Source organism: Equus caballus, chromosome 5 (genome assembly GCF_041296265.1).
Source record: "Equus caballus isolate H_3958 breed thoroughbred chromosome 5, TB-T2T, whole genome shotgun sequence".
NCBI lineage: Eukaryota > Metazoa > Chordata > Mammalia > Perissodactyla > Equidae > Equus > Equus caballus.
The window spans coordinates 102,921,845-102,933,939 of record NC_091688.1 but is presented as its reverse complement, the minus strand read 5'-3'; the positions used below and the strand labels follow the sequence as shown (position 1 = coordinate 102,933,939).

At 36.6% G+C, this 12,095-nt stretch overlaps 1 protein-coding gene across 33 annotated transcripts in view; it reads left to right on the top strand.

The window, feature by feature from the left end:
• ATG4C (autophagy related 4C cysteine peptidase) overlaps positions 1–12,095 on the top strand; it is a 155,475-nt gene that overhangs the window by 19,419 nt on the left and 123,961 nt on the right. For 23 of the 33 annotated variants that reach the window (XR_011439390.1, XM_070268946.1, XM_070268947.1 and 20 more), the window contains exon 2: positions 3,536–3,679. The exons of 2 other annotated variants lie outside the window; for them this stretch is intronic. Coding sequence is in view for 28 of the 31 variants with exons in the window: in XM_070268946.1 (XP_070125047.1) it covers positions 3,604–3,679 (76 nt within the window). In the remaining 3 variants the exon portion in view is untranslated. Of the gene's footprint in view, positions 1–910; positions 995–1,489; positions 2,762–3,535; positions 3,680–12,095 lie in introns of those variants that run through there. 8 more of the 33 variants (XM_070268948.1, XM_070268956.1, XM_070268957.1 and 5 more) reach the window with 3 other exon arrangements.

The following is a 12,095-nucleotide window of genomic DNA, read 5'->3' as shown; positions in this document are numbered from 1 at the left end:
TATAGAATAGTTAAGGTCCAAAACATATCATGTTTCAAGTTTGAGGGTAAAGTTATCCTGAGTAAATAGTCTGTAAGAGGTGGAAGTTTTGAGTAAAAATAATAAAAGAACAATTTAATAATTTATTTTACTCTAAGTTCCTTGAGGTTAGAGTGTTTGTCTCATTAATCTCTGTCTCTATCACAGAATTTTATAATTGTTGTTTGTTTGTTTATCTATCATTATTTAATATACAGGCTTTCCCCATACAAAATGTCTCACTTTGTCTTCATTTTTTCCCACCCACTTTAAGGCATCTTGATTTTCACACTCTTGCTAAGGATTGTCTAGAATGTTCCTGGTAGCTGGTGTTCAGAACTGTTTGAGCCAAAGTCTTCCCTGTGGCCTACTTTCTTTCTGACTTAGGAGGCAAATAGATGCATGTACATTTTCTCATTTTAAACATTTTGAATTTAGAAGATTCATGGTTTGTGGTTTTTTAAAAATAAACTTTTTAAATTCTAAAAATTACATTCTTTGTATAAGGTTTGGAAAAGGTGGACAACTGTGACATAAAAATAATCACACACAATTTTATATCCAGGGAAACTATTGTCAATATTTTGGTCTACTTCTTTTACCCTCCCCTCCTGCCTCCCCAGCCAGTGTCATATGATACATAAAGTTTTAGATTCTGCATTCTTCCATTTTCACAAACCCATCATGTGGATGTATTGTATATAATTCACACATTTTATAAACCATTCTCCTTCTTGCTTTTTCAGATTTTGTTAAATTATGCAGTTTTCTGGAGGAAAATTTTTCTTTCCTTTATTCTAGTTGTCAATTAAAAAAAATTCTCATTAAAGCTGGTAAAAGTGCTATTAGTGTTATACCTGTATTTCATTAATTTGTCAATTTACTTATTCAGTTAATAAACACATTTTGAGAACCAATCGCGTGCCAAGCAGAATTTAAGGACACTCAGAAAGTTTACTTCTGCTGTAAGAGACAGGTAAGAAACCAGTAATTACGATACAGTATGATGAGTGCTGTGATAGAGGAAGACATAGGATCCTATGAGAGCTAAGACGAGAGGCATCTGTCTCAGTTTGAGGTCTGGAGGAGGGTGGACAACTTAGCAATCTTAGCAAAGGAGGTGAAACTTAAGCTGGGTCTTAGAGACTCATGATAATAAGGTAGTTAAAAAGTGAGGGTGAGCAGGAAGATGTTGTAGGTAAAGGGAACAGTACCTGCAAAGGCACTGAGGCACCAGATACCATGTCAACTTTAGGAAGCTTTAATATTGATATTAAAAAGGACTTCAGTATATGGTGCATGGGAGGGAGCGGCAAGAGAGGAAGCTGAATAAGTGGGCAGCTGTAATTCCATGAAGGGCCTTGAATGTCATCCTCTAGGCTGGAGGTGCAAACTTGAGCGAGACAGAGTCCTTGAGGAACATGTTTGGAGCTCTAATTTTCATTTGTACATCAGCAGTTCTCAAATTAATAGCTCTAGCCCAGACCTCCCCTTTGAGGTCAAGATCTGTGTATCCAGCTGACTAGTTGGCCTCTGTAAGTCTGCCTAGAACATAAGCTCCAGGAGAGCAAGTATTTAACTGCTGTTGTTTGTAGCTGTGTCTGCATTGCCTATAGCAGTGTCTGGCAAGAGTTTTTCGAATGGTTAGATAAATGAATGATCTTTACTGTGTCTCTCAGAGGCATCTCAGATTCTGCCCAAATCAAATTCGTGGTCATTTGCCTCTAACCTGCCCTTCTTCCAGTCTTCGCTGTTTCAATGATTGGCACCATCTATTTAGCTTCGCAAGCCAGGATCCTGGGTGTATCTTTGACATATCCCTCTTTCTCACCTTCAACATCCATTTTATCACCAAGACTTGTTGAATTTGTGACATGTTTCCTCATGTGTCCGTTTCTGTCCATCTCCACTTCTTTAGTCCAAGCTGTTATCCTTTCTCTCCTAGTCCCGTACAACAGTAGTAAACTCTCACCATCTGCTCTTGTCCCTTTTCACTCTATTCTCTGTGCTGCTGTTGGAGTTAAACAAACAAATCCCCAGAATCTGATTGTGATAGACCGATTTGAAACAAGTTACTTCTAGGATAAAGAACAAAATTCTTAACATCGTCTACACATCCCTGTCTAAACTTACAGCCATATCTCATGCCACTTTTTTGGATTTTCTCTGCTGTAGTCACACTGGCTTTTTAAATTCTTCTTATGGACCATGCTTTTTCCTGCCTCTATTATAGTGTATAATTAGTAGCCTTTAATACGTATAAAAAGTAATGTCCGTTGTTAGAGAAATGAATGTATCAATACTTTTTTAAAGATTTTATTTTTCCTTTTTATCCCCAAAGCCCCCCGGTACATAGTTGTGTATTTTCAGTTGTGAGTCCTTCTAGTTGTGACATGTGGGATGCCTCCTCAGCATGGCCTGATGAGCGGTGCCATGTCCACGCCCAGGATCTGAACTGGCGAAACCCTGGGCCACCGAAGCGGAGCGCGTGAACTTAACCACTCGGCCACGGGGCCGGCCCTTGTATCAATACTTTTGAGTAGATATTTATAACCCTAGAAGGGTAATGTTCTGTGTAGCATTCTTTTATTGAAAAGTAAACTGTCTATGAATTATTGAAAAATTAGCTCAAGCATTTTCAGTTACAATTTGTTCCTCTTTCAGATTATATCACACATCTCAATTTTCCCTCAAGACAATTACAAAACAAACACTTATGAGCTACATTTACTCTTATTTTAAAGTAAGAAGACATTTTCTGTTGTAAATTTCAGCCATTCTGTTTTTAAAACATGCTGCAGCGTTGAGATAGAAAGGAAATGTCGGAAATGCCTTAATTTTTTTCTTATGTTTTATTTTTTATTTTTCCTTCTTCTCCCTAAAGCCCCCCAGTACATCGTTGTATATTTTAGTTGTGGGTCCTTCTAGTTGCGGTATGTGAGATGCTGCCGCAGCTTGGCTTGATGAACGATGCTAGGTCTGCGTCCAGCATCCGAACCTGCGAAACCCTGGGCTGCCAAAGCGGAGCATGTGAACTTAACCCCTCGGCTATGGGGCCAGCCCCGGAAGTGCCTTAATTTAAAAAATAAAACACTTAGGCTTAAATGAAAGCAGTTACTTAATCAGTCTAAGTGGAAGCCTTTATTCTGAAGATAGTCATTTTTTATAAGACTTCAAGTCACCTTCTCTAATTACAAATAAAACGAATCTTGGGTAGTCTCACAGGCACAAAACTGAGCTGTGTCACTAAGTTAATGTGGTGTTCTTAATTGCGAATACCTGGGGTGGGATTGTTGTTTGTTTTTTTTATGATAATTTTTATCATTTTATATTTGGTATTAAATGTTTTTTGTAATTAACATATTTATAGAATATATTATATTCTGTTTTGTAAAATGAGAAATTGGTTTGCTCATTTCTGGTTCAAATTGTATTTAATTACTTAAGTAACTTTAGCAGGTATTACATCATGTAATATGAACTCATTAATTATTTTTCTTTAATGTTTTTCTTTAAGTCAGTACAAAAGATTAAACTCTACAGAAGAATGCAAACAAGTGATGGCTTTTTCTTTAGAATTTGAATATGGAAGCCACAGGAACAGATGAAGTTGACAAGCTAAAAACAAAATTTATATCTGCTTGGAACAACATGAAATATAGTAAGTATCATGATTCAAAAATTGTATAAATTCAAAGAAATATTTGAAGACATATCTCATCTCCCTTACTAAGTCACTGACAATTGCTTGAGGTTCTCTTTGAATGAAATATTTCTGTAAGGAATGCAGGTAATATCTTCTGAAGAAAGAGCCCAATATCATCATAAACATTGCCGAGAAACTCAGGTATACTATGTGGTCCTTTTTTTTGCTTTCAACAATCCAAAACAGATAGAATTTATTAAGGTGTTGATAATACCTCAGTTTTTCAGACTCAATTTCAGACAACCTCATGTATAAACCAGGAAGCAAGCAAAACAGACCCTGAACGCACAAAGCTGGCAGTATAAAGTTCATGCACCCATACCTATGACTCTCCTAGGAGTACCGTCAGACCCTTGTTTTTAACCTAGTTGCTCTTGGTTTGCAAATAGATCCAATAAGGATCATATGGTGCTTTGAAGCCCGCTTCAGTCTAGAAACAAATTGGAGATGAAGTCTTCAAAGATGGTGAAATACTCAGCAGAACCACTTTCAACAGGAAGAAGTTCATATCCATAAAAAAAGAATGATAAAATTTAGTAAAACCGCTTGATAATGTAAATTCAGATGAAACACGATTGGCTCCTAGTTTACTGGAAGTCATGCCCCCTCTCTATTTAGACAGTTATAACTTGATAATAACATGACATTACATTTTGAAAATTATGCACATTGATTTTTTAAAAAATTGAGATATAATTCCTGTACTATAAAATCTACCCTTTTCTTCTAAACTAATGTTACCGCAGTTTAAAAAGGAATAAAATTAAAAAAAATCCACCCTTTTAAAATGTAGGATTTAGTGGTTTTTAGTATATTTACAGGCTTGTACAACTATCATCACTATCTAATTCCAGAACATTTTCATCACCCCAGAAAGTGACCCTGTGCCCATTAGCAGCTACTCTGTATTCCTCCTCGATTCTCTCCAGTCCCTGGGAACCACCAGTCTGCTTTCTGTCTCTGTGGGTTTGCCTGTTATGGAAATTTTGTGTAAATGGAATCATGCAACTCATCGCCTTTTGTGTCGGGCTCCTTTCACTTAGCATAGTGTTTTCAGAGTTTAACCGTGCTGCAGCATGTAACAGTATTTCACTCCCTTGTGTGGCTGAATAATATTCCATTATGTGGGGCTACCACATTTTCTTTACCCTTTCATCAGTTGTTGGGCATTTGGATTGTTTCCACTTTTTGGCTAATATGAATAGTGCTGCTGTGAACATTGTGTACAAGTTTTTGTGTGCACGTATGTTTTCATTTTTCTTGGGCATATACCTAGGAGTAGAATTGCTGGAACATATATTAACTCTAAGTTTAATTTTTTTAGGAACTGCCAGACTGTTTTCCAAAGTGGCTGCACCATTTTACATTCCCACCAGCAATGTTGTGAAGGTTTTAATTTCTCCTCATCCTCACCAGTACTTGTTATTGTCTATCTCTTTTTTTGGTGAGGAAGATTGGCCCTGAGCTAATGTCTGTTGCCAATCCTCCTTTTTTTGCTTGAGGAAGCTTGTCCCTCAGCTAACAACTGTGCCAGTCTTCCTCTATTTCGTATGTGGGATGCAGCCACAGCATGACTTGATGAGCTGTATTCAGGTCCCTGCCCAGGATGTGAACACATGAACCCTGGGCCGCTGAAGCGGAGCCTGCAAACTTAACCACTACTTCACCAAGCCGGCCCTTGTACATCTTTTTTATTAGAACCATTCTAGTGGGTGTGAAGTATCTCACTGAGTTTGATTCTCATTTCCTTGATGAATAATGCTGTTAAGCATCTTTTCATGTAATTATTGGCCGTTTGTATAAATTGTTTGGAGAAATGTCTGTTCAGATCCTTTGTACATTTTTAATTGGGTTGTCTTTTTATTGTAAGGGTTCTTTATGTATTCCAGAGACAAATCCCTTAGCAAATATATGATTTGCAAATATTTTCTCCCATTGTTGGGTTGTCTTTTTACTTTCTTGGTGGTGTCCGTTGAAGCACAAAACTTTTACATTTTGTTGAAGTCCAGTTTACCTATTTTTTCTTTGGTTACTTGTGCCTTTGATGTCATATTTAAGAAACTTGCCTAAATCAAGATCATGAAGCTTTATATCTGTTTCTTTTTAAGAGTTTTATTGTTTTAGCTCTTATACTTAGGTCTTTGATCCATTTTAAGTTAACTTTTACATATGCTGTGAGGTAGGTGTCCAGCTGCATTCCTTGTATGTGGCTGTCTAGTTGTCTGGCACCATTCGTTGAAAAGAGTATCCCTTCTCCATTGAGTGGTCTTGACATACTTGTCTAAAGTGTATTGGCCATAGATATAAGGGTTTATTTCTAGACTGTCAGTTCTAATCTGTTTAGCTGTATGTCTGTCCTTACTTAGGCCAGTACCACACTCTCGTAGTTACTTTAGCTTTTTGTAAAATTTGAAATTGTGGTGTGATTCCTCCAACTTTGCTCTTCTTTTCCAAGATTGTTTTGGTTATTCTGGAGCCCTTGCATTTCCGTATGAGTTTTTTATCATCTTGTCAATTTCTGCAAGAAATTGGGCAGTGATTTTCTGCAGATTTTATTGAATCCGTAGATGGTTGCAGAGTCCGCCATCTTCACAGAGTATTGCCGTATTGTCTTCCAGCCCACGGACATGGGGTGCGCTCCCATTGATTTAGGTCTTTCATTTCTTTCAATCATGTTTTGTAGTTTTCTTGTACAGGTGTTGCACTTCTTTTGTTAAAGTTATTCCTAAGTATTTATTATTTTTGATGCTATTTTAAAATGAATTGTTTTTTATTTTCATTTTAGATTGTTTTTTGCTAGTATATAGAAATACATTGATTTTTGTAATTTGATCATGTATCTTATAAACTTGATGTTCTCCTTTATTAGCTCTGTTCTTGAGGATTCCTTAGGATTTTCTGTATGTAAGAGCATGTCATCTGCAAATAGAGATTTATGTTCTTTTTAAGCCATTTCATCTGATGAATAGGTTATATGATAAAGATTTCATTTGTAAGGTCTGAAAATTGTCATACAAGTACTCAATAACACATTTGAGCAGTATCCTAGGAATTGTTATTTAGCCGATTATTTACATATGTGTAGCTTTCCTCATCTAGATATTTAAGTGGGCAGAGTAAAATTAAGGTGGTTTCTACTATCTGAAGAACAGATTATTCAGGGTTACTAAGCGGCTGAAATTGCTTTAAGTTATGGAGTAGTATTTTAGTTTGATTTTTATTGTGCAGATTGTTCTAAAATGTTTTATGTGTTTTCCTTAGAGTTTTTGTACTATGGGCAGTGTAGGAAGGACTTTTTTTTTGTGGTGAACAGTTTTTCTTTTTCCCTTTTTATTTATTGAGGTCACATTGGTTTATAACATTATATAAATTTCAGGTGTATGTCATTACATTTCGATTTCTATATAGATTACGTCATGTTCACCACCCAAAGACTGATTACCGTCTATCGCCACACACATGTGCCTAATCACTCCTTTCGCCCTCCTCCCTCTCGCCTTGCCTCTGGTAACCACCAATCCAATCTCTGTCTCTATGTGTTTGTTTGTTGTTGTTGTCGTCTATTTATGACGTCTATTATGTAAGATCATATGGTATTTGACTTTCTCCCTCTGACTTATTTCGCCTAGCATAATACCCTCAAGGTCCATCCATGTTGTTGCAAATGGCAAGATTTCATCATTTCTTATGGCTGAGTAGTATTCCATTGTGTATATACACCACATCTTCTTTATCCATTTGTCGCTCGATGGGCACCTAGGTTGCTTCCAAGTCTTGGCTATTGTGAATAATGCTGCAATGAACATAGGGGTGCATGTATCTTTACCCATTCGTGTTTTCATGTTCTTTGGATAAATACCCAGCAGTGGAATAGCTGGATCGTATGGTAGTTCTATTCTTAATTTTCTGAGGAAACTTCATGCTGTTTTCCATAGTAGCTGCACCAGTTTGCACTCCCACCAGCAGTGTATGAAGGTTCCCTTCTCTACACATCCTCTCCAACACTTATTGTTTCCTGTCTTGTTAATTATAGCCATTTTGATGGGAGCGAGGTGATATCTCATTGTAGTTTTGATTTGCATTTCCATAGTAATTAGTGATGTTGAACATCTTTTCATGTGCCTGTTGGCTGTCTGTATATGTTCTTTGGAAAAATGTCCGTTCAGATCTTTTACCCATTTTTTATTTGGGTTGTTAGTTTTTTTGTTGTTGAGATGTCTGAGTTCTTTATATATTTTGGATATTAACGCCTTATGACATATATGGATTGCACATATCTTCTCCCAGTTGTTAGGTTGTCTTTTCGTTTTGTTGATAGTTTCCTTTGCCATGCAGAAGCTTTTTATTTTGGTGTAGTCCCGTTTGTTTATTTTTTCTCATTTCCTTTGTCTGGTCAGACATGGTACTTGAAAATGTGCTGCTAAAGCTGCAAAACAGAACAGAATCATCCCATTTGCAATAACATGGATGGACCTTGAGGGAATTATGTTAAGTGAAATAAGCCAGCTAGAGAAGGATAATCTGTGTATGACTCCACTCATATGAGGAATTTAAAAATGTGGGCTAAGAGAACAGTTTAGTGGATACCAGGGGAAAGGTGGGGTGGGGGTGGGCACAAAGGATGAAGTGGTGCACCTACAACACGAATGACAAACATTAATGTACAACTGAAATTTCACAAGATTGTAACCTATCATTAACTCAATTAAAAAAAATAATAAAAAAAAAAAGAAAATGTGCTGCTAAGACTGCTATCAAAGAGTAGACTGCCTTTTGTTTCTTCTAGAAGTTTTATGGTTTCAGGTCTCGCATTCAAGTCTTTAATCCATTTCAGTTAATTTTTGTGCATGGTGTAAGATAATGGTCTATGTTCATTCTTTTGCATGTTGCTGTCCAGTTTTCCCAACACATTTATTGAAGAGACTTTCATTTCCCTGTTGTATGTTCTTGGCTCCCATGTCAAAAACTAGCTGTCTGTAGATGTGCAGGTTTATTTCTGGGCTTTCACTTCTGTTCCATTGATCTGTGTGTCTGTTTTTGTACCAGTACCATGCTGTTTTGTTTACTATAGGTTTGTAGTATATTCTGAAATCAGGGAGTATGATACCTCCAGCTTTGTTCTTTTTTCTCAGAATTCCTTTGGCTAGTCGGGGTCTTTTGTTGTTCCATATAAATTTTAAGATTCTCTGTTCTATTTTTGTGAAAAATGTCAATCGAACTTTGATAGGAATTGCATGGAATCTGTAGATTGCTGTAGGAAGTATGGGCATTTTAACTATGTTAATTCTTCCAATCCAAGAGCACAGAATATCTTTCTATTTCTTTGTGTCTTTTTCATTTTCTTTCAACAGTGTTTTATAGTTTTCAGTGTACAGGTTTTTCACCTCTTTGTTTAAATTTATCCCTAGGTATTTTATTCTTTTTGTTGCAATTATAAATGGGATTGTATTCTTAATTTCTCTTTCTGCTACTCTGTTGTTAGGGTATAGAAACACAACTGATTTTTGTATGTTGATTTTGTATCTGGCAACTTACTGTATTCACTTATTATTTCTAAAAGGTTTTTATGAATTCTTTAGGGTTTTCTATATATAAAATCATGTCATCTGCAAATAGTGACAGTTTCACTTCTTCCTTTCTAATTTAGATCTCTTCTGTTTCTTTTTCATGCCTGATTGCTCTGTCTGTGACTTCCAATGCTATGTTAAATAAGAGTGGCAAAACTGGACAGCCTTGTCTGCTTCCTGTTCTCAGAGGGATAGTTGAGTATGATATTAGCTGTGGGTTTGTCATGTATGCCCTTTATTATGAGATGCTCTTCTTCTGTACTCATTTTATTCAGAGTTTTATCATAAATGGATGCTGTGTCTTGTTAGATGCTTCCTGTGCATCTGCTGAGATGATCATGTGGTTTTTATTCTTCATTTTGTTGATGTGGTGCATCATGTTGATTGATTTGCAGATGTTGAGCCATCCCTGGGTGTATGATCCTTTTAATGTATTATTGTTTTCGATTTGCTAGCATTTTGTTGAGGATTTTGCATTGATGTTCATCAGTGGCCTGTAATTTTCTTTTTTTGCGCAGTCCTTGTCTGATTTTTCTATCAGGATAATGTTGGCCTCATAGAGTGAGTTAGGAAGCTTCCCTTTCTCTTCAATTTTTGAAAGTTTGAGAAGGATAGGTGTTGAGTCTTCTTTGAATGTTTGGTAGAATTCACCAGGGAAGCCAGGAAGGACTAACGTTGATTGAGCACCCACTAGTATGTTGTAGATATTGTATATACCTTCTCATTTAAATCTCATATCTTTCTGAGATAGATATCTTTCTGAGACTTAAATCTCATATCTTTATGAGATATTCTTTTTTTGCAAATTAGAAAACTGAGATTAAGTGACATATTCAAGGTCACATATCTAGGTAAGTCTTGAAACTGGTATTCAAACCCAGCCTCTCTTTCTCTCTAGTCTTGCTGTTCTCTTAATACAGTGAATGTAATTTAAGATGATTTTTTATCAATTCATTATTATGTTATGATGAAGATGGAACTAGAAATTGCATAGCACTTAAGATTTAAAAGACACTGAATCTTACTTTCTTGAAAAAGTGTTTCATTTTTCCTTTCTTTTTTTTCTCCTTTATTTACATGGCTTTATGAGATATATAAACTTGAGTACCTTTTTAAAATATTAGTGAGTAAACCATCCTTCTTTGGGTCTTTCTGATCCTTCAGTGAATCATTGTCACTTCTGTTATTTCCATGCTTTTTGCCTTGTTTGCATCTTTCTTTTTAATAGTATTTTATTTATTTATTTATTTGGTGAGGAAGATTGGCCCTGAGCTAACATCTGTTGCCAGTCTTCCTCTTTTTGCTTAAGACGGATTATCACTGAGCTGACATCTGTGCCAGCCGTCCTCTGTTTTGTATCTGGGATGCTGCCTCAGCATGGCTTGATGAATGGTGTCTAGGTCTGTGTATAGGATCCAAACCAGCAAACCCCGGGCTGCTGAAGTAGAGCGCACTGACTTAACCACTACATCACCGGGCTGGCCCCCTTGTTTGCGTGTTTTAACAACCTTGTTTGTGATTTTCAAATTGTTGACTTAATGGACTATAGATTTTTTGGTAGCATTCTCTTTATGGTAGCTGGTCTCCAAAGATGGTCCAATCACATCTTGTGTTGTCTCTTTTCTTATTGAATCTGGGCTGGCCTGTACCTCACATTAACCAATAGAATGAGTTGAAATGAGGCTTATCAATACTAACCCCAGCCATGAAGAGGCAACTTCTACTTGCTCTGTTTTGGAGCTCTGAACTGTCGTGTAACTAGTTTAGGTACTGCGCAGGAGAACTCGCATGGGGAGGCCACATGAAGAAGAAAGGAGAGAAGAGGGCAGCCAACTCAGGGTCTCAGTGAGCCTCTCCATGTGATTTCCACTACCTTAGAGACTCCAAGCAAGACCAGCAGGAGAGCTGTCCGCTGAGCCGAGCCAAACCACACGACTGTCAGATAGAAGAAAAGTATTACGTTTTGGAGTGGAATAGATAACTGAGACACTGTCTTAGTTCATCTCTTAAAATTCTTTTTCTTTTGTTAATTGAGGGAAAATTAGCATAAAGTGAAATGAACAGATCTTAAGTGTGCAGTTTTCAGTGTGTGACACATGTATACACTTGTGAAACTAATGATCTAATCAATGTATAGAAAATTTCCCTCCCCCTGGAAACTTCCCTCAAGCTTCCTTCTGGTCAGTGCTCACTCCTCATGCACAGTCACTGTCCTCTGTCAATTTATTGACTAGTTTGTTTGCCAAATTTACTTGCTTTTCTTATTTAGTGTTATTTACATAGTTTTCCTTTAGAAATCATAACATTTAATTTGTCTCCCTCCCACCTCCATGCCACTATGGTCAGAGATTTAGAGGTGGAAAGGCGGGGGCAAGTGAAGAACAGAATAAAAATATATTCTTGAGTATGAAGAATTCTGATGAATATATATTTTTTAATATGTATAAGAACTTATTCATAATAATACTTCGTATTCATGACTCTTTCCTATGCCCCAGGCTCTGTAATCCCATGCTTCTGTGGGTTTTGTATCCTTCATTTTTCCCTCTCTGTGCAGCATAGGGTCCTGGTTCAGCATCAGCAAGCTGGGGGCAGAGATAGTGGTACATTTCTTATAGTGCTTTTATAAGATAAAATGAAAACTGGTCAACTAAAACTAAATAATTAAAAACTAAATAATTAAAAGAAAAAAAACCATTCTGTGGATTAGTCAGTTGACATATTGGTCTGATTCAGCTTTGACATGCCTGTGGAAAAAGAGAGAAAAATGACCGGACCTTGTGAATCCTCTTACATACCTAGCT